This window comes from Odontesthes bonariensis, chromosome 1 (genome assembly GCF_027942865.1).
Source record: "Odontesthes bonariensis isolate fOdoBon6 chromosome 1, fOdoBon6.hap1, whole genome shotgun sequence".
NCBI classification, from domain to species: Eukaryota; Metazoa; Chordata; class Actinopteri; order Atheriniformes; family Atherinopsidae; genus Odontesthes; species Odontesthes bonariensis.
Window position 1 is genome coordinate 12,916,966 of NC_134506.1, and position 22,976 is coordinate 12,939,941.

The window sequence follows — 22,976 nt, forward strand, 5'->3', positions numbered from 1 at the left end:
CACCTCAACTGAAAAAAAAGGGAATTCAGCGTACTCATGAGATGAGAGGAATCGCTGACTTTCAGGAGGAATGACAGAGGTGCCATAACTCTCATCCACTGAGTAAATCAATCATGACACGAGGGTCATGATTAAGTGTTAGATCGGGACAACAGCAACTTTGTCTGCAAGAATAAAACTTTTAGAGAACCCTTTCCTAGAAAGAAAAAAAATACCTTGAAGCAACTTTAATTGTCTTAAAATGCATTTCAAATTAATAGCACAATGCAGATGATGCTGAATAATGTGCAGATTTTTCTCCACTATAACTGATGATTACATAATCAGTCCTGTATTTAAAGATGACTGGTGAACCATCATATTTAAGGGGTGGACGTGTTTTTTTTTACGTTTTATCTTAGGATTCATTATTTTTTTGTAAGTGTTGTTTCTTTGTTTAAATATTAGTCAAACATGGCTTTCGATCCTGCAAACAGAAAGGACTCTCTTGAGACAAAGTCCTTACCCTGCAGAAGTAAAGGATTGACAGTTTCAAACAACGAAAGCTTTCAGATTCCTTTTCATGGCAATGAGATGCAATACCCACCTTGTCATCTCCACAGCTGGTTCCATCCACAGCTCCATCCAGCTTTGAGTGGCAGGTTGTTCCCACACTGCACCACAGAGTGCTGCATACATTCTAGGAAAGCAGAAAGAGATTAAAGGCTCTGCATTTTGTTATGACAGGACGCAAAATCAAGTGGAAACTAACTGTTCTGGTATTGTATTTTAGTTTAGTGTGTTTTTGCGTGTTCAAATTTGATTGTTTTCTTCAGATAGTCATACAGTATGTTTTATTGGACCTGCAACACAAGTTCCAGCATCATCTCCTTGTTCAGTGCAGATTGGTGATTCCTCACCATCACTTTCCTCCTATCATCCACAATCCATGACTGCTTCCCTTCAGCCTACTGTAACCTTGTTTCCCTCTGTTTAGTTGTTTGTGATAGGAAAAAACTAAATCTTTTGTCACATTCTGTGTTGGATTACGTTCTTGAAGGAGTTTTTCAAGTGACGGCACATGACAGTAAAACAGCGAGTCCAGCTGCCTTTTTGTATCTAAGGACATCTGCCTACATCTCATGCCTTATGAAGTATCGTCGGTATGTCATCTTAAAAAAAATACAAATAAATTAAGATTACTTTATTGTCATGTACACACGAATGTGAACACGAAATTACTCCTCCGCATGACCCATCCAGGTTGGCACCTGTTGAACATACATGCACATTTAGTGTGTCACACACAGATGCCATACAGGTGGGCAGCCAATCACAGCGCCCTGGGAGCATGGGGGTAAGGGTGCCTTGCTCAAGGGCACCTCAGCCGTGGCAAGGAGGTGGACTGCCACCCCTCCAGCTGTCAGTCCATCAATCTTTTTCAGCAGCGGGAGTGGGAATGGAACCACCAACCTTCCAGTTATTGGACGACCCACTCTAACCACTGATACACAGCCAGGTGATATATTCTTTCTTTGAACTATAGTGAATTATTTGTTGTTTTAAAGCGATACTCCGGAGTAGATCCACCCTGGGGTCATTTGAACCGTGATATCCAGCCAAGTAGCCCACCCGCAGTTTTTTTGATATTGGCTGAACATCAGCTGAGTTACTGAGTTATCCCGAATAGCTTCGTACAAGGGTTAATGGATCCTGGTCCGTATCTCCAAAATTACCACACTAAAATCACATGCCATGACACCAAACTTCTACAGTAGTACAAATATGGTCTGTACTCACAAAGCGATGCATTTGGAAGTTTGAAAATAGTCCAGGAGTTTATTATTATCAACACAAGCCTGATAGCTTCTCTGCAGCTAAAGCTGCGTCGACGTCACTTCAGGGAGCTGGGAGCTTCAAAGTAAGATGAGGGTTGATCTACTACTGTAGACAACAAAGTATATGCTATATTCTACATGTTTTTTTTATGAATTTTTATGTTGTAGAGTTGTGAAATTATTTTATCAATGGAGAAATTGAGCAGCCTTGCTTTGTTCAAAACCCACTGAGCAGTTTGAACCATCTTCATGTTTGTTATCTTTATTGTGCAAAAAAGCTTAAAAAACAGCAGACCAGTAGTGACAAATGAGACTGAAACTTTCTCTCATGCATCAAGAACCGGTACACCTGCAGCACATCAATGAAATAAACCGCGGTCACATCTACCCAAGCTGCGATTCAAATTAGGCCCTGGTACTGATAAACTTGTAAATGCAAGCACTGGCAACGTAGGCATCCTTTTTTTTTGCCAGCTTTTCTTCCTGCCTACAGGCTGCTATATTAGTAAAAACTGATCCCTCGGGAGGTTGCCTGGTAAAATAAGGCGCCAGCAGCAGTGCAGCACCATAAAAAACACTATATCAACACTCTAAAAAACACTATGTGAAAGAGACAGTAGAAGCAGACAGTAAATATACATTAGCGAGCACATTATGGTATTGTTGTAGTATTTGCTCTGTAAAGTATACATGGCATTTTAAACAATCCAATAGAGTTGCTGTTATTGCAAAGTAAAATAAAATATAAGATAAAAATATATCAAATATGAGATATTGTACAGCATTGCACGGTTATGTTCTTATTGCACAAAGTGTCTTATTGCACAATAGTATAATGATAACGAGCAGCATAATAACAAGAGTCCTCATTGAAACTGGATAAAAAAACATATCCATGATATGTTGATCCTGCTTCAGAGTGCAGGCCTTTGTCTGAAATCAGAGTATTAGACAACTATATAAATCCCCCAAAAAGATTAACAGTGGATATTTCAGTTCAATTAAACTTAATTTATATGAATAAAAAAATAAAAGAATGAAAAAAAACCACAAACCTAATTGTGAGTGCAGGTCAAATCTTGGATCCGAAGCTCCCTGGCCCTCCTGATGTAAAGATCAGACAATCCCCACCTCGACTTTTATGAGCACTTTCACTGACAGCTGACAACAGTTAAATCAACGGAAGACACCCCGATTCCCTAACTAACAAAGAATCCAATAACTTTTGCAATCCACCTACCCGAGGACCCTCAACAATCAGGCGTGACGCCGCCTCTGTCATTACAGTTTCAATAATCTGCAGCCCTCCTCTGTGCTTATGGCTATGATACCACATTACAAGCTATCATTAGTGCTGCCTGGTGTTCAAACCTCATGGGAATCCAAGCGTTTTAACAACCACTGGAGAACACCATCCAGGAGGATGTTAGATCATTACCCTGAATTTTATCTGTCTGAATATAACACATTTTTGCCCATTTGACCTCAGGTAATGAACATGACTAATAATCATCCACACCTTAATGGGAAGTATTACACACATCCCCTCATCACACAAATAATTGTCACCATCAAAAATCTACATAAGTTTGAATGCAAATGTGCAAAGCAGTGATGATAAGGTCATACTACTCACCAGGCTGGTAATTATAAAAATATATGTACAAAGCAAGCTTGAACTAAACAAGGCCACATAATGCAAGGCAACGTTAATCCACTTCACTCGTCAAGCTCAGATGAAACATGATCGTGTCAGCCTTTCAGACCTGGAGCTGCATTTGCTTGTTTTCACCTTTCAGTTCGGCTGCATTGGGAACAGGTCTCAAGATGCAAAAACATTAATTTCTTATATTGATGAACACTGAGCAAACACAATGATTGAAAATACAAGATGAGATATGATCAGTTTTTCAGAAAATGCTCTTGTTTTAGGAAGACTTTTCAACCACAATTATGCTGTAGAATATAATTTTAAAATGTAGTTATTCCCTGAATGGACCGTTTGTTGGTGACTCATTTGTATTATGGATGTCACGGATATCTGCAGGAAGTTTCAGCTGCCTGGGACTTTACTGACTGAATTAATGAAATGTCTGATTAAATTAAATCTATTTGTAGATGATTTGATCTGCTTTCTCTAGATAGACTTGACTCTTACCTAACATTCGAAATCACTGAAAGTCAATGGAGTAGTGGAGGAGGAAGTAACAGAAATTCCATTAAGGAGACACTTTTAAACTATTTTAAAACTAGTTTTCCCTCTTTTTTGAATCTTTATTTAATTTATTCCTTTTCTTTAATCTTATTTTGTGGTGGAATGGAAACGCATTCAGCACTCACATTACACAGCTTACATTGTGGTGAACAACACCAAACTTTAACACAACTGTGTTTTTAGGAGGAAACATATGCTGCCCTGAAGAGTTATTAACCTTGTTAGAGCAAAAGGAACACAACACTCAGCAGCAGTGTAGCACTTTAAAGGTGCTATAAATCGTTTAGCACCCTTTATAATTATCTATTGTTTTTATAGAGACATATGTTGGTATATTTTATGACACAACTGGTGGAAAATCACATCTATCTTCTTGTTACATGGTGAGAAAGCCTCAGAACCCCCCGCCCCCCACACCTGGCCGAGACTGGAAAGAGGGAAAAAAAGAGGAAAAATTAAACTAGTCACAGCCACACTCCAGAGAGGAGCCCGGGTTTAAACTCTCAATCATTATTTTAATTAATTCTCGGGGGAATTATTTCTGTGAGTAGTAATGTGGACAACTGAATTCAACAAGAATATGCCTGAAAACACAACCTAGAATCCTCACATTTAAACAACTAATGCATGCAAAATTTGCCTGTTCACAACTGATCAAAGGGTTCCAACAGCTTGGAGCTGTGAAGTCTCACCTAATGTGACCTCCACAGGGCAGAGCCAACATGCATACAAAAGGGGGGGAAGGGAAAAAAAGCATAACATTGCTAATTGTTCCATCTGGTTATTTTACAAACCGCTCAGTAACAATGTTGGGTATAAAAAGAGTACCTTAGAGAGGCAAAGTTTCAGGTTAGAGGTTCAGGAATCTACAAAAAACGCACCCACAAATTGTGAAGCAAATTCTGAATAATGTTTCTCCACACAAAATTGTGAAGACTTTGAATTTTTCATCAGCTACAGTGCATAATATCAATAAAAGATTCAGATAATCTTGAGACATCACAGTTGAAAAAGAGTTTTGGATACCCCTCAGGCAGCGCTGCATTAAAAAAAGACATAGTTCTGTCATAGAAATCACTGCATCTGAAATCATCGTCTGTGAACACAGTTCACCGTGCCATCCACAGATGCAGGTTAAAGCTCTATCATGCAAAGAACAAGCCATATGTGAACATGATCCAGAAATGCCGGCATCTTTTCTGGGCCAAAGAACTAATAAAATGTACTGAGCCAATGCAGAAAACTGTTTTATGGTCATATAAATTAAAATTTGAAATTCCTCCAAAAATAAAAACAAAAATCACACATTCTACATTCTCCAGACTAAAGGAACCATCCAGCTTGTTTTTAGCGCTCAGTTCAAAAGCATGCAGCTCCTTGGGGTGCATTAGTGCCTACAGGACTTACAGCTTCCCGTGTCGTGCAACGGCGGATCGGATATTTACCCTTGCAGTCTGCTTGTGTTTTGTGGACAAGGAGAAGGCTTATGACCATTTCCCGAAGGATTCAGTGGGGAGTGCTGTGAGAATACAGGGCATCAGAGTCGCGTTTGCTGGCTTTTCGGTCCTTGAATAACCAAAGCAAGAACTGCGTCTGTATCCTCAGCACAAAGTTGAGCTTGTTTATTGTGCACGTTGGACTCCGCCTAGGCTGCCCCTTGTCACCAATCCACATTGGGGTTTTCATAGACAGAATCTCGAGGCATAATCCAGGAGAGGACAACCCTCACCTATGGTCACAAGATTTGGGGAGTAACTGAGAGAATAAGATTGCATCTACAAGAGGCTGAAATAAGTTTCCTTTGTGTGGTGGCCAGGCTCGATAATGGAGATCGGGTGAGGGTCAACCATTTGGAGTTTGAAGTGTCATACAACTGAGCATCTAAAGGAGCTAGCTGAGGCTGTTTGGGCATCTGCTTAGGGTGCATCCTGGTTGCCTCCCCTTGGAGGTTTTTCTTAGGTACTTCCAACAGGGAAGAAACCCAGGAGCAGACCCAGAGGACAACCCTCATCCATCCATTTTCTATACCCGCTGAATCCATCGGTCGGGTCGTGGGGGGGCTGGAGCCTTTCCCAGCGGTCAATGGGCGAGAGGCAGGGTACACCCTGGACAGGCAGCTAGTTCATCATCGGGCCACACAGAGACAAACAAGACAAAAAACCACACACACACTCACACTCACACTCACTCCTAAGGACAATTTTTTAGAGACACCAATTAACCTAACATGCATGTTTTTGGACGGTGGGAGGTGCTAACCACCACGCCACCATGCAGCCGACCCAGAACTCACTAGAGGAATTACATATCCCTTTTGGCCTTGAAGTGCCTCAGGATCTCACAACTAACCTTGTGCAATCAGAAGATAATGGATGGATAAGACACACCTTTATGGTCCCGTCCCAACTTTTTTAAGGCATGTTGCTGCCATCAAATTCAAGATTAAAATGATACTTTGCACGAAATAGTAAATCGTCTCACTTTGAACATGTTTTTTTATGTTTTATTGTGAATAAAGTATTGATTAAGGAGATTTGCAAATCTATTTTTATTTACATTTGACAGAGTGCCAACACCTTTTGAGAACTGAGGTTGTAGGATACACAGGAAGATATATTTTCACTTAAAGGATAACTGTGGTATTTTCAACATTAAGCCTCTTTTCTGAGTCGTCTACAATGTTTTAGAACCCCCCTCACCGCTTTTTTGATGTTTACTGCTGTCTCCGGTATTTGCCTAATTTTGATTCTTCTCAACCTGCTTCAGAATGGCAAGTCATGTGCATGTACAAAAAGGTCCGTAAAAGCACCATAAACGTCCGTTTTCAAAATCATCAACTCACCGGAGTGGTTACTGGTGTGCACTGGTAATCCATATCAAATTTTGTTGCGAAAAGTTGCTTCTGTCGTGTTTTATTTGGCAGCTCGTTCATGCTCGAACTATTTTCTTAGCCACCTCACAGCCGTGGATAAACTTCCGCTCAGCAGTTGAATCTGACTTGCTATACTCCACACCACTTGATGGCGCCATTGATGGCGATTTTTCATTGTCCTTCGGCACGTAATCGGAGTAATATCAACGAACATCCAGTCTTCAATAGAACTCAATGGGATTTACAAAATGTAAAATAAAACACGACAGAAGCAAACAGACGTAAATGGCAGGCACAAAGCAGAGCACAAATCTGACATGACGAGGTCACTGGATGTTTCATTTCATTGATCATATGTAATGAAATACTGAACACACATATCTTTCTTACGAGATTTACGGTCATTGAGACTGTATAATGCAGAATAAACATTTACTTAAACTGAACTTTTAATAGACCTAAATGCTACAGTGTCATTCATCAGCCTTCCAGTCAACAATCAACATAAATTAGAATCTAGGGCTGCGTTCAGGAGAGTGTGGTGCCGTCTTTATCCACGGTTGCTGCTCACACATGAATATCACAGAAGGCTTTCTGCTGGAGATGCACTCTCCCGACTGTAAATGTGAGGCAAGTGGTGCGGAGTAAGTATTAACTGTAGAGCGTGCAGGACGCAGCGGATGATGCAGAGCTTATACTGTGGAAGTCACTGTGCTTTCTTTAGAACAACAGATGAGGCTCTTTATTGTATTGATAACAGTGGTGAATGTATCTGTACATGTCCACAATGCTGAGGAGTGAGCAGAAAGCTGTATGCAGATCAGCAGAAAGGACAAACTCTCACCAACACACAAAAGCTCACTCGCACAGTGGCTGAAAATTCTCCACAAAACTTTCTGACACGTTCCGACATCTATTCACTCGCAGATGTTCCGTAGTTTTCACGAGGAGGCCGGGTGGGAAATATCGGGCAGGAAGTCCAGCGCTAATGTTGTGAACATTTTCCTTCACACATGCCACCACTCACATTTCAGCACTCCAATATGAGGTTCCGTCTGTGCCAAAAACATGCTCACAGTCCATGTTCACATTCAAGGTAAACACAAGAAACTTGTGCTAAAGAAAAAAATAAAAAGGACCAGACTCAGTGAATAATTCCCTATACTCCCTATAATATAGATCAGTGAGGAGTGCTGACTAACATGTCATTGGGGTCATCAGGTGGGAACCTCCTTTCATCAGTGTTTTGTTTAGTTGGGCCCACAACACCTCCAGGAGGCTAGACAATGACCACTGGCGTCCCAGAGTCACCCCCCTAATGCCAGCCAACACTGCCCCTCACACCACAACAACCATCTTTTACAGCCACAAGCTTCCTCAGCCTCTCACCAACTGCACATCAGTCACAGCGGGGTGGGGATGAAAACCTACAGAACATGTAACCTAACACTCACATATGTTTACGTGACTCTGAACAGTACTTCAGCTGAGACCACGCTACTTTGACAACTACACTGTCTATGTAGATTGCTAACCTAACAAGACATTTGGCTGTGGCGATTCAACCCAAGTCTTTACTTCTGTAGTACCCTCGTGTTCTCAGCAGCCTGACTGTGTCATTTAGAATGTCATCATGTTGGGTCGCTCTGATGCGTCGTCCTGTTGTGTCATTCTGATGTGTAGATTATTCATGTCGTTATTTACACCAAAAAGCCAAATGATAGAATGGACACATCCTCAGAAACATTTAGAGATGTGATGCACTTTGATTTCAGGGATGAATTGACTTTTGATTTCATAAGACTGCATACTTTGGTTTAATATACTGAGGGGAAAAAAAAAAATTCATCTTTCCCCGACGCTCCTTGTGTATCACAACAATTCCTGAGATGATTGTTGCCAGTAGTTGACTTGTTACCATAGCAACAGCCAGTGAAGGGACCACTCAAACTACCTTACAATACGCAAGACTAGGAGAATTTAAACATCCAAATAACACTGAACTACAGGTGACGCACCTGTCTCATGGGTGTCACTGAAGTGTTGTTTAAACCGGCGAAATGTTATAAAAATGATACGCACTAGCTGGGTCATCCTATCATTTGGCATTTTGGTGTGGAATTTTGGTCATAAATGTTCTGATTTGACTTTGTGCTTCTCATTACAATATGATAAAGATGTTTTTTTTTTTAATCAGAGAGAGAAGAGTTACACTTTCAAACTGAAGTTTTCCCAAGAGTAGATAGACACAACATATTGGAATTAACTGTATTCAAAAGAAAAGATCAAACTTAAAGAATTCTGTAGTTTTAATGAGTGTCGCAAGACGTATGATTCTTTCCATCCCTTTTTAAACAAAACTTAAAAAAAAAAAAATCCAACTTTAAGAAGTTTAATTACTATTCGGTAGACAGCTCCTCTCCCTCTGCGTCTTCAATTAAGGGAACAACCTCTTCTGGTGCAGCAGGATGTCTTTATTCTGGCAGATGACCTGGTTCTTTGCTCAGTTTTCTTCTGAAGAGTCTCCAAGGCTTCCATTTCATAGTTCTCTGCATGAAGCCTTATGGCAGTCTCTTTATCAAGCATGCGGATGAGCTCCTCGAAAACTTAAACTTGAGCTCCCATCTTCTGCTTGTTCTTGAGCCTGTCAGCAAGCATCTGGCTTTCAGTCGATAGCCTCTGTGACCATTCAGGGTTCCTCTGATCTTTCGAAAAGGGCCTGACTGATCTATCAGCCTCCAGTTTGCTCCTCTCTCCCTCTGCTCTCTCTTGATTTGGTTTCTTGAGGTCTTGTTCAAAGAAGGCCACCTTATTGTTTGAGTGTCTGAAGTCTCTGTCTGGTCCCTCAAGTCTTGTTTTGGGAGCATATGCTTCAGCCTCTAGATATTAAGATAAAGTTTGTTCTGCAAAGTTTATTGTTCACTGGAGACCTCCTTCGCATTCTCCAGTTTCTTGAAGAGTCTGTAATCTCCACAGCCTCCAGTTTTCAGCCTGGGTTTGGACCTTCAGTTCTTTCTCTTCCTGGATTTCTTTCTGGATTAGTTTGTTCTTTGTGGAGCAGCAGGCCAACTCCTTTTCTCTCATCATTGGACAGTAAAGCTTTTTGTATGCATGGTTCTCTTTTATAAATCCCAATCACCGTAAAACTATTTGGACATGCACAAACCTAATTCCACACTCCCATGATTGATAGATGTGGGAACTCCCCGAATTTGCCTTTTGCCTAGAAAAACATTGTTTCCAACACAACTAAGAAGACATGACAATGAAAGGAACAGTATACAGCTCAGATTTGAGCAAATGTTAAACTGAGACACCCAGAGATAAGCCGAAAAAGAAATTTGCTCTGTTTAACGAATCGCACTTTAAGAATGACAGACGGAACAAAAGCTGCTCAAATTAAAACAAAACAAAACAGAACTACTAAGTTCAGAACACAGGAACCTGCAGTAATTAAAAAAAAAAAAGGAAATGCTTGAATTACAAACAAAAGGTAAACGCACGCACTTCAGTTCACTCAAAGACATGATGTGTGTATATCTGCAACAGTTAAACACAGACTGCAGATTTGTGTGGTGATGAGACACAGATGCAGTGATGGCCTCATTAGCAAGCTCCGCCACAGCCATTATGGTGCAATGCTACATTTATCAAAGAAGATGGTCTTTCAAGCTTGGTGTTCCAGTGAAGGGGGATCACCTGAAGCTGATAAGTTGCAGAATTGGTGACTGCAGAAGGTAAAACTCAGGAATAAAGCGAATTCGGAGTGCCTTGGATAAGGACTTTTGGAAGTCCCTGCAAACCGTTGGCAGCTCAGGAAGGGAAAGCAGGGCTGGTCCCAGAATTGATTTTTGCTTGGGTGAACTCCTGTACCAAACCAGACATAATGTTGAGCGATGGAAGGAACACTTTGAGGATCTCCTTGATCTGGCCATTACTAGAGCCCTGTACTGGGACAGGAGCAGGTGGTTTTAAGATTGCACTAGGCGGGATAGATATTTGGACATTGATTAGTTTTTGGTCTCAGTTTACACGAGTATTTCTGATTCAAAGCTGAGAGATTTTTGTTGAATGTGTTTTTATTTGTTCTGCTCTTGTTCTATTGTAATAAAACATTCAGTGCATATAAACTGATTTAACCGTGTACTATTTCAATTAATGAGTCTATGGGTGCAGGCTGGGGTGAACGGAAATATTGCAGGTCAGGCGGGAGTGACAGGGACAGACAGCGGGAGTGGGCGGTAATGGTCAGAAATTCAGCGGGAGCGGGAAAACATCCTCCACTGAAGAGGCAGAGCCTGTGGACTTGAGGAGAAATAACGGTTCATCACTTTAGCAGAGGTTGCAAAGGTAGTTAAAAATCTTCCGTGTGGAAGGGCGCTGTAGAGGGATGAGATTCACCTTGAAATGCTTAAAGCACTGGGATCACAGTACTTTAGGGTGTTGGAAAGGAGGCTTTGCTCTACTGTCAAACCACAGATTCAGGAGGAGTGTGGTATTAATTCAAGTCATGGCACAGCTGATCAGATCTTTAGCTTACAAGAGCTGCTCTGGGGAGTCATGAGAGTTTGACATTCCAGTCTGCAGGAGTTTTGTGGAATTGGAGAAGGCTTTTGACTGTGTCCCTCTGAGAATTAAGTTGAATCTGCTGTGTAAATATAGATTAGTGGAGTTGGTGTTGCAGGCTGTTCGATCCTTATATAACCAAAGCAAGAGGCTGTGTCAACATCTTTGACACAAGGTCGAGGTCACTTACAGAGTGTGTTGAACTCCGCCAGGACTGCGCCCTGTCACCAATCTTGCTTGTGGCGTTCTTGGACAGAATCTTGAGGAGTAGTTGTGGACAGGGGAGTCTCTGATTCCGAAACCTTGGAGTTTTATCTCTGTTGTTTGCCTAAGATGTGGCTCTGTTGGCCTCTTCAAGCCATGATCTCTAAGATGTATTTAAGTTTGCAGCCAATAGAGCAGCTGGGATGAAAGTCAACCTCTCCAAATCTGAGGCCATGGTTCTCAACCTGAAAAGGGTGGAGTGCTTCCTCTGGGTTGGGGAGAAGTCTGCCTCAAGCAGAGAAGTTTAGGTATCTTGGGATCTTGTTCATATGCAATGGTAGGATGCAGTGAGAGATGGACAGATGAATTGAGGTTTCATCGGCAGTAATGAGGGCATTGCTCTAGTCAGATGTGGTGAAGGGGGAGCTGAGTGTAAAGGTCTTTGTTCCATACCTTATCTAAGGTCACTAGATTTTGGTAGTGGCTAAAACAATTATACTGCAGGTACAAGTAGCTAAAATGAGTTTCCTTCAGAGGGTGGCTCTCATACATCCAGGGGGAGCTTGGTGTAGAGCTGCTGCTCCTTTGAGTCCAAAGTAGTCAGCTGAGGAGGTTCAGGAATCTAATTAGGAGGTCCCTTGTTGCCTCCTTTTGAAGTTTTTTTGGCCATGTCCAACTGGGAGGATTCCCCTGGGCATGCCCAAAACTCACTGGAGGGATTATATGTTTTCTGACCTCGGAATGCCTGGAAATCCCCTGGCAGGAGCTTGAGAGTGTCGCTGGGCAGGGGAATGTCTGGGTTATGGATGGATGGTTAAAATGCTTTTTAATTACAAATACTGGATAAACCTTTAACCATGTCCTGCTGGTATTTGACCATGCATCTATAGAAAATCTTGTAATCTTCTAACACAAATCTGTACTTTATGTCCGAACATAGCCCAAGAAACATTGCTACAATTCTCACTAAAGTCAGTGTCGTCTCTTCTTCACGCTCTGCCTGTTTGGGCCAGTTAAAATCACAATTTGTTGGCTAAAGCTCACAAGTAAAATGCTTGCTTTATAAAGATTTGCTATTTGAAAAGTCACTGTAAGCTTTGAAAGCTTTTTCTAGATAAAACTTTTCAGAATGACTTAATGAACAAAGCTCAAAGACTGGTTAAACCAGTACAATGTGAGAATATATCAAAAAAGAGTCAAGCAGCTCTGCTATAGAGGGATATAAGGGTTCTACATTGGATTTAAAACCTTAAGTACAATAACTGGAACGATAAATGTAGATGCTCAAACCTTAAAAACATGATTAACTGCAGTGTTTATAAAAACCAGGGTATCGATGAACCAACATGAAAGTGCAAAGATTTGAAGAGGCTGTACAACAAAAATACTAACACTGGCTCGGAAGCAAATCAACTCGCATGCCTTTCATCCAGAATATAAAATAATCCCTCAGTTCCATGGAGCATGGTGAATTATCCATATAGTACACACAAGGGGACATAAGGACTCCCGATGCAATAAAACAGTGAATTGACCTGTACACTGAACCTAACCTGCAGACTGTGCTGAATTCCTTGAAGATATTGCTGGCCACTCAATAACTCCAATAACTCTCTGAATGACTTCCTCCTTGTGGTTCACTTTTATTTGTCTTGTGGTTAATCAAAATGGTGTGACTTTTTTTTTCTTCTCAGATGTGAGTTACAGGTGAAAGGGGTCTTATCAACACACTCTTATTGTTGTTAAGTCAGACCAACCAGACTGAAAGGTTTTCGTCAGCGTTCACGTAATGGTGTTGTCCTGATAAAAGGGGCTAAGGTAACCGGGGCTGTTTGCAGCCTGACAAGAGACCTGTTGACAGGGCCACTGACAGGTTTGGCTGGGCCCGGGACCAAATTCTCTGAATTCAACTATCTAAATGGCAATTTCACACGTTGTCATGTCTATACTGGCTTATCTTAAACAAAATAAGGTTAAACCAGAGCCGCGTTACACTGGCTGTCATTCAGCTGACCGGGGATGATTCTCAAATCAATTCAGCCTGATTGGCGTGCGTGCCTGAAACATTTGGACATATTTGCGGACAAATGCGCATATTCCTTTTTTTTTTTTTGGCCCCCCCCCCCCCCCCCCATTCCTGGGCCCGGGACAAAATACCCGTTTGTCCCCCCCTATGTGGACAGTGTTCTGCACTGACAACAGGCATTACCTGCATTATTTTTGAGGCGATATTTCAATCTTCAATAAAAATTTGTCTCCAAAAAAAAAAAAAAAAAAAAAAAAAGATAGATAATTGAACACCAGTCAAAGACAAAGCAGTTAAAGAAAAAGAAAAAGCATATCTATGATTAAACAAATTACTAAATAAGATTCACTGGTTTAGGAAAGGGAGAAAGATTTGGGGATGATGAAAAAAATGGTTTAGCTTTTGCACTGATGCAAGCACCAAAACAGGGTGACAATAATGGCATATTTGACCTACATGTGCTCTAAAAATACTGTACATGCATTTGTCTGGATTCATTTGTGAGCAATTAAAATTTTAGAGAGCCTTACATCCATGTCATCACAAAGCAAGGACCCAGATCCATACTGCAGCCGACACTGGTGGACTGCACTGTATAGCACTCCAGGAAGCACCGAAGTCAGAGACAACTTGTCCTTCACTGGGGTGTCATCAAGGCACCAGCCCCAGCCACGACTGTGAAAAAAAAGAAGCAACTGTTATACAAACACTGTCACTCTGCAGTACCTTCTTCTATTCCTCTTATTCTCTGGGATTACCACAGTTACTCTTGAACCTAGAGATGGGCCGAGTATGTACCAGGAGAAGCAGTGCAGGTTTTTGCTTGGAAAAAAACCCATTAGAAATCATTTGAAAAACTACCTTCATCAAGGTTTTCTTAAAGTAAGAGTGAAGCAATATCTGCAGTGTGCATTTGAGACTTCACATCGGATCTATTATTATATTTATTATTCACGTTTGGATGTGTTTTTGACAAGACTGTAAATTTTTCATTTAATGTGACATTCTAAGAACAAAGACTTATTTTTGCTTTACTCAGACATTGAAGTTTCCTTTCAGTTCAGCTACAAGACAATCTATGGGAGCGATAAAAATAAAAGTGCCAAAGAAAAGAACTAAAACTAACCCAAAAAACTGATCCTCTTTTAAAAGACACAAAACCTTGGATTTAGTGCTCAAGATAATGCATACAGATTAGCTGAGGTCAACAGAGAAAAAGAGGGGCAGTGTTTCTAAGAGTAACTATACATTTGGTTTGTGTTACGATGCATTCAGATCTACCAACCCATAGATGATTAGGTGCATTTTCTGTTTAATGCTTTTCCACTTTTCCACAGATCCAGCCACAGATGGGCGTAAAGGATCAAGAAACATAGCTATGTGTTGGACACAGCAGGGGAAAAAAAAAATAGCGTTAGAGCAAATAAAAATGTATGTAAATCGTGCAGATTACAAAACTTTCAAAAACTATTTCTGAAATGTTTAATGTGGAATGAAATGCATTTTTAACTATGACTGGGTAGGAATTTGAATCCCCTTGGTGAAGAACATTCTGTTAACATATCAAATAAAAACTTGAAAGAAACCCTCAGAGAAAAACACAGAAAATATCCTCAATAAAATATCTTAATAAAAACCTGTTTCCATTATCGTCAATGCTTCCATAACCTGGTAATCAATATGCATACAAAGTCTTAAGTGTTTTCAATTATGTGAATACCAAGGTGAACACTTTTATCATAATTGGCTCCTACAGGAAAATTAATAACAGGTATTTCAAAGCTGTAGATATATACTTATCAGCTGTCGAGTGGAACATAATGATAAGTGAGTTTTCAAATTTCCTTCAATGCAACACAAGGTCTTCATCCATATTGATGAAAAAAATCATACATGTGCCCATTCACTATTTAATTCATTTTCATTTATGACTTAACAGCCATTAGGAAGGAAACGTAGGCACACAAGCTGAGTAGAAACTTTTACCAGAAAGAGGCAGTGCTGTAATAATACAGCACATTTTCTGTTAATGACTGAGATCAAGACATTTTCCTCATAACTGAATTTATTATTTTTTTTTAAAGACAGCAGAGTCAAATGCACAGTGAGACTACATTCTGAGCTAAAGCACTGTCAACAGAATACTATCAACCTGCTTCCACTGGTAAATAATAATCTATCATCAGCAGAAACTCACTTAATCCCACTGCAGTATAAAATAGTATCAGCAGTGACATAGCAATAGTCACAATGCAGTTTGCATCTGCTTTAAACTGCTCAGTGCAGAGTGCAGTCCTGTCAGCAGTCGCCTCCACAGTAATCCCCAAGTTCATTTTGTAGTCTCTATAGCAACTTAGCCACCAATGCTGTGGCAGTGAAGAGGTGAAAATAGTTTTACCGACAGTGAAAACATGCCTGGTGAGAGTGACATATATCAAATTGGTTATAATATTAAATCAAGTTAACATTATGAGTTTTGGATAGCTGGAGGCTGGGTTTCAGCCAAGTGAACTGCAGCTTTGCATTTTTATAGCCAGACAGACTTATTTTACTCATTCACAAAGACTGCAAAGAACTGTGAAAAATGAGGTGCTATGAGCTTATTTCAATTCTAAGGTTTGATATACAAGAATATAAATAAAAATCATCTGGAACTTGTCAGGTCATAAAATCCATCCATCCATCTATTTTCTATTCTCGCTTAATTGATTTCAGGTTTGCAGGCTGGCCGGAGCTTATCCCAGCTGCCACTGGGTGAGAGATGGAGTACATTCTGGATGGGTCGCCAGTCCATCACAGGGCCACACAGTGACAAACAACCATGCACACTCACACTCACTCCTTGGGACAATTTATAGACACCAATTAAGCTAACATTCATGCTTTTGGATGGTGGGAGGAAGCCGGAGTACCCGGAGAGAACCCAAGCATGCACAGGGAGAGAATACAAAAGCAGAAAAAAACAACACATGACATATCCAACCATATCATCGTTTCATCAACAAAAGCTAAACTAACATTTAGAAAAAATGTGTGGAAGAACTAAGTAGACCCACTCCTCTTTACACCATGGTAAACATCTGTTTATGCACGACATCTGAAGGTCCCATCACAGCATTTCAGTCAGATTGAGGTCTGGACTTTGACAAGGCCTTTGCAGCACCTGGATTCTTTTCTTTTGTTCACCATTCTGATGTAGATTTATGGGTTTGCTTGGGATGATACTATCTGTTGCATGACCCAGTTTCATCAGAGCTTTCTCTGACAGACAGATGGCCTCAAATTTGACAATAGAATAGTTTAGTATACAGAGAAGTTCATGCTTGACTCAGGGAGGACCTTTACACAAGAAAAAAAAATCGTGTCCGTTAAAAACCAAAACCAAACTGTTGAAATACATGCAAATGCCTGCATGTGTGCTACAGTTCAATTTTTTAGCATTTTTTTTGTAAAAATAGGAAAAGCGTAAGTGCATATCAATGCAGTTAAATGCCAAATAAAGGGCAAAAATTTTGGCTCAGTTTTTGTTAAAAAAATAATGCACAGTGTTATAAGTCCTGATGATCTGAGTTTGTGTTAGCCTAATTTTAAACCCCCGGTAAGAACCAGATTTATATTTATATATATATATTTTACATGCCTATACTAAAATCTTGGAATTGAAAGCGGATATATAGACTTTTTCACATCATTGTATTAACATTGTTAATTTTAAATATATTAAATTTACAAAATAATACAAAAAAAGTTTAATCATTTGCCAATTCTTTGTCGATCAACACCTAAAGCTCCACAATGACAGATTTCATAAGATTATGATGTGCCTTGTGGGGATTTGGGATTTTCAAATTAAATCACATTTATGACCTTCTGAAGGTAAGTAGATATTAAACAGCACATACAACTATATTCACAAAGTTCTTTATGGTTATAGTTAATCTGCTTTGGTGAATCCAAAAAGTGTTGCCTTGAACTGATCAGTTTACAATAAAAAGGGTAATAAAATATGGGAAAATCAACAATGACAGGCAGAACTGTCATTTACAGCAGTGATATGTAATATGATACAGGTCAAAGGTTTTCAATGAGAAGAGAACAAGGAAAGGATGTTTAGATAAACCTCTGCGTGATGATGCTTGTAGTCCTTTGACCTTTGTCAAAACTGAACTTGCAACACCAACAAAACCAATTACTATGAGATGACATCATGTTGCAATTAAAACGTTTTCCATGAGTGCTTCCGGACTAAAAGGAGGCAAAGAGGGCAAATTAGATTGTGCGACTGCTTCTCTCAATTAACCTTCTCTGTGCTGAATCTTAATCCTTCATTCACAATTCAATATATCCCATATATATGACAAAAATGTGATAATTTGTGTGAAATATCTCTCTGCTATAATTGAAACTGATATGATATTCGTGGAATGCAAAAATAAATTAACTTGGCCTTTATGGCCATTCAGGAATTCTTGACCTTGGAATTTAGACTCTTTGGACATTAAAGGATAGCTCTGTTCTTGAGCAGCCCATCGACATGTGATAACATCAGCACTCAGCTCAGTGTGACCTTCTACATTCCACATAAAATAACACCTACAGATCAAACCTCTGAGGCAATGTGAGCTGTGGGGGCCTGAGGGGATAACAAAAGCCCAGCACAATAGAGGCCTTGTCTTGCAGTATGTGGCAGAGTTAACTCAAAGAAAAATTGGGACAAATGCTGGCATTTAGAAGAACAGAAAAGAAACATGCGACACTATCAGAAGGGAAGTCCTGAGAGAAAAAAGGTTGGCGCAGACTTGTCAGTTTTAAAGTAGCTAAATACAAGTCAAAGGCAAAGAACAAAAAAAAAAAAAAAAAACTGGAACAAATGAGTTGTGTCATCAGTATAAAGTGTAAATCGTTTATGCGACTATTGTATTGATATGGTGCTAATCTGTGTAAACCCACAGCTGGTAGTAATACATCACTGTATTACATCTAATGCACAGAGCTGCAACGCGGAAGAGGGCTACAGTCAGTTCTGTGAGCTTAGACAATATTGGTGCTCCAACAAGGGAAACATGCAACGCTAAAGACTTCAGCTATCAAACTCTTCTGCAAAAAACATGATAAGAACGACGATTGTGCTGCAGTAATTACAGCATTGCATCACTAAAAAACACAATGGCAAAATAAACAATCGATGGAATGAGAGTTACTCATTGTGCCTGTATCCATTCATAGTTTGTAGGGTTGGGGCTGGGGGTTGTTAGTCGAATAACTCCTGTGTGAATCCATTTGGTAGTATCATGATTTGTAACCAAAAAAAGGGGGGCAGATTTTGTCACAATGCCAGCTTGTTAAAGGAGAACTGCGGTATTTTCAACATTAAGCCTCTTTTCTGAGTCGTCTGCAATGTTTTAGAACCCCCCTCACTGCTTTTTTGATGTTTACTGCTGTCTCCGGTATTTGCCTAATTTTGATTCTTCTCAACCTGCTTCAGAGTGGCATGTCATGCGCATGTCTAGAAAGGTCCGTAAAAGCACAATAAACGTACGTTTTCAAAATCATCAACTCACCGGAGTGGTTACTGGTGTGCACTGGTAATCCATATCAAATTTTGTGGCGAAAAGTTGCTTCTGTCGTGTTTTATTTGACATTTTGTACTGGATGTTCCTTGATATTACTCCGCCACCGCTAAGAAAATAGTGCGAGCATGAACGAGCTGCCAAATAAAACACGACAGAAGCAACTTTTCGCCACGAAATTTGATATGGATTACCAGTGCACACCAGTAACCACTCCGGTGAGTTGATGATTTTGAAAACGGACGTTTATGGTGCTTTTACGGACCTTTATGGACATGCGCATGACTTGCCATTCTGAAGCAGGTTGAGAAGAATCAAAATTAGGCAAATACCGGAGACAGCAATAAACATCAAAAAAGCGGTGAGGGGGGTTCTAAAACATTGTAGACGACTCAGAAAAGAGGCTTAATGTTGAAAATACCGCAGTTCCCCTCTAAGTAACAGGTCTTACATGCAGCAGTACGACTCAGTTACTCCCGGTAAGGTCCATGTTCCATTTTCTTCACCAATAAATGTCACTAAATCAAACCAGGCAGCAATGAGAGATGGTGTTTTAGTCCCAGCATACAACACAATGACATATCTCTAAATTTCCAAACATTACTAGCAAATCCCTTGTCGGTAGTGCTGTCTGTGAAACACTTTTGGACCAGCATGATCCATTTCAACCCCTGTTTAAAGACAACATATCATGACCATTCTTTCCACAAGTTTATGCAATTTCCTGAGATCTTAAGATTAAGATCAGATTTATTGTCATGTATAGGACACATGAAATTTGTCCTCTGCTTTTAATCCATTCAGGTTGGCACCTGTTGAACACACACATGCACATGTCACACACTCATAGACAGATGCCATACACTGGAGCGGTGGGCAGCCAATCACAGAGCATGGTGCCTTGCTCAAGGGCAAGGAGGTGGACTGACACCCCTTCAGCTGTCAGTTTCACCAATCTTTTTGATTCCCTCCAGTGGGAATCGACTCGCCAACTTTTTGGTTATTGGACGACCCAATCTAACTAACCACTGAGCCACGGCCGCCCTTAATGAAATGACAGTAAAATGCTTTTGTCAACATGACCCAGAGAGACAGAGCAGCTATTTTTCTTCCATTAATTTACACCTCTATTCAAGTGGGGCAGGAGCATGGAATGACCCACTCCACTCCACTCTACTCCGCCCTCTCTTCCTCAGAGTCTTTCTCTTCTGAGATCAATCATTCTCCCTTGGAGCACCTTATTAAGGTACGAGAGAGCAAACAGTAAAAAAAAACCTGAGATCTCAGACCACACACCAAGCTGATAGAAAAATACCCAGGCACTGACAGTTTTATTCTCAAACATTAACATTTTCCTCATCTGAAGTTTGACCATGGACAGATGGTAGGATAATAATCCCTCTCTTAGAAACAGTCTCATCACCAGCCATGTGTTGAACTGGCCCAAGTTGTTAAACCAGGGGCCACAGAACATCACAGTTAATAACACCACTGAGAACTTGTTTCATAATTCCTCTCATTGTCTCATAAAGACTCTTTGAACTGTGGACTTCACTATCGCTTCATTTTTCTGTGTTTTGTGGGAAAAATCAAGAGCAATTGCTTATCTGAGCAACATTTCACTGATGTTTGCTTTTGTAACAGTTGAGGCGCTTGATTGATGTGCAATCAGAGGCAAATGGGAAATCTGGATTTCTAACGAGAATTTTTAATGTTAAGTGAACTATATAACTAATTATGAGATTTAATGATAATAGCAAAGCAAAAGAGTCTTAAAAAGAGGAGGCTGTAAAATGGAAGTTTTCATTGCAAATCCGAGCAGGTCTCTGAATTAAATTTCAAGGGTTCAAGGGTTGTGTGTGTGTTTTTTTTTCTTGAGTTTTAGAGTTGACAGTGACTTCAGATAACCAAATATTCGCTCATAAGAACAACGACAAAACGAAAACAAACGTAATTGCCATAAAATATGTCTCCTTTAAAGGATTGCCATAAAAAATGTATTCCAATGATATTGACATATTTTACCCCAAAACCAGAAATAGTTCGTATGTGTCACTTCAATACTAAATACTTCAAAATCTTATCTCCTGACATCATGTTAAAAGCGTATACTAAAACATAGTAGCTAAAGGTCTTTATAGAGTGAGGCAGAAAATGTTGTTTCAGCACTGAGAGGATCTAGTTAACATCTGTCAGACACACAGACTACTGGCTTTTGTGCCTCAAACTCTCACAAGTGTAAATATCATCCAGAAGTCCTTTTCTTCCCTCACAGTGGAGACAAAAAGCTCCCATGCTGTCATGTTTCTGAGCGACCACCAAATGAATTCCAGATGCTCGGAGCTGAGAAACTGGGGCAACTACGGTGAAAAATGTCAGACATTCAACACTTGTGCTGGTGAAGCAGAATCCAGTCCTGGGTGTCAGCAGCTAAATTTATAGTTCACATACATATGTGCTGTATCATTTGTAAAAATAGACAAGCATACTCAAATATATTTAAGTTATAGAGTTTGTGTTGCTGCTTTGACATGACAAATAAACTGAGTACATAAATCACAAGGTTAGCTTTGTGGAACACTGCAAGGAGTGAATAAGTGTAATTATACATAAAAACAAAGCTTGATAAACAAGCCTCTTAACATTACAGAACATGGGATTGACTACTGATTAAAACGAATGATGGCTCACTATGGTGAGGCAATATCATGAACATATGTTCATGAGGTTCATAAGCTCTTCAGAAACTTACAGTAATATGAGTCAAGAATCGTATCTTCCGTTAAAGAGAAGTTCTTACAAAAAAATAAATAGAAAGAGAACAACTTCACATTTGTTGAATCATAACGTGTCATTGAAATGTGCTACTTTATCTGGAGAGATTCAAAGGACAAAAGTTTCTTGGGGGGGGGGTGACTGTGCTGCAGTGTGTGTTGACCATCTGCTTTATTTCATAGTGCCTGACTTGAATGTTGTGGTAATTTGGGGGTGACGGCGCACAAATGATTTACAACCCATCTCACAAAATCCAAAAAAACTGCTTTGTACTTTAGCCAAACAAGTGGAGTCCCATGTGTCATCAGTTACAACTGAAACTTTGGCAGGTAGTTCATCCGGGCAAGCGTTGTGTGAATGCCCGGGACAAGTTATGTTAAAAACAAAGTCAGTCCTGAGGGATGCATTCCCCAGAATGAAAGATGTATTAACATTTCAAGCTAGTTTTATCTTTCGATTCCACACTTACTGTGTATAATACAGAGCACATGCACAGCATTAATCTACCGAGCTCCTTTGAGACCTTTACATGGATCCACAGAAAAACTTTTCAGAGCATGAAAGCTTGAACATATGTCAGACAGATCACGTGGCACTCACTCTAGGAAGCGGGTGATATACTGGCGGCTGCAACGTGACCACCTGGGCAGGAAGGTGCCGTACAGGAGCTGTGGAGACATGACGAAAGGTCGTTTCCCAATGGGTTCACAGTCATTACCGTTGCCATCATGCTGTATCCCAAAGCTGCAACATAAAAACACATCCCACAAAAGGGGGTACATTAATATAAGTAGGGACAAATTCTAACATGTACGTTGACGTAAAGCTACAGAGTGCAACAAGAAAGAAATGTGTGTGTGAACACTTTGTTACTACAGGGATAAAAGCCAACATTATCCATTTTAAAGTGGTGCGGTGGTGAGGAATCACA

At 40.2% G+C, this 22,976-nt stretch overlaps 1 protein-coding gene across 1 annotated transcript in view; it reads right to left on the minus strand.

Annotated features, from left to right (window-relative positions):
* The window catches only part of adamts7 (a disintegrin-like and metallopeptidase (reprolysin type) with thrombospondin type 1 motif, 7), a 136,158-nt gene that overhangs the window by 67,658 nt on the left and 45,524 nt on the right, over nt 1–22,976 (minus strand). The window contains exons 8-10 of the mRNA XM_075473394.1: nt 22,646–22,789; nt 14,231–14,375; nt 587–679 (exon numbers count right to left, since the gene is read on the minus strand). Coding sequence (XP_075329509.1) covers nt 587–679; nt 14,231–14,375; nt 22,646–22,789 — 382 coding nt within the window. The remainder of the gene's footprint in view (nt 1–586; nt 680–14,230; nt 14,376–22,645; nt 22,790–22,976) is intronic.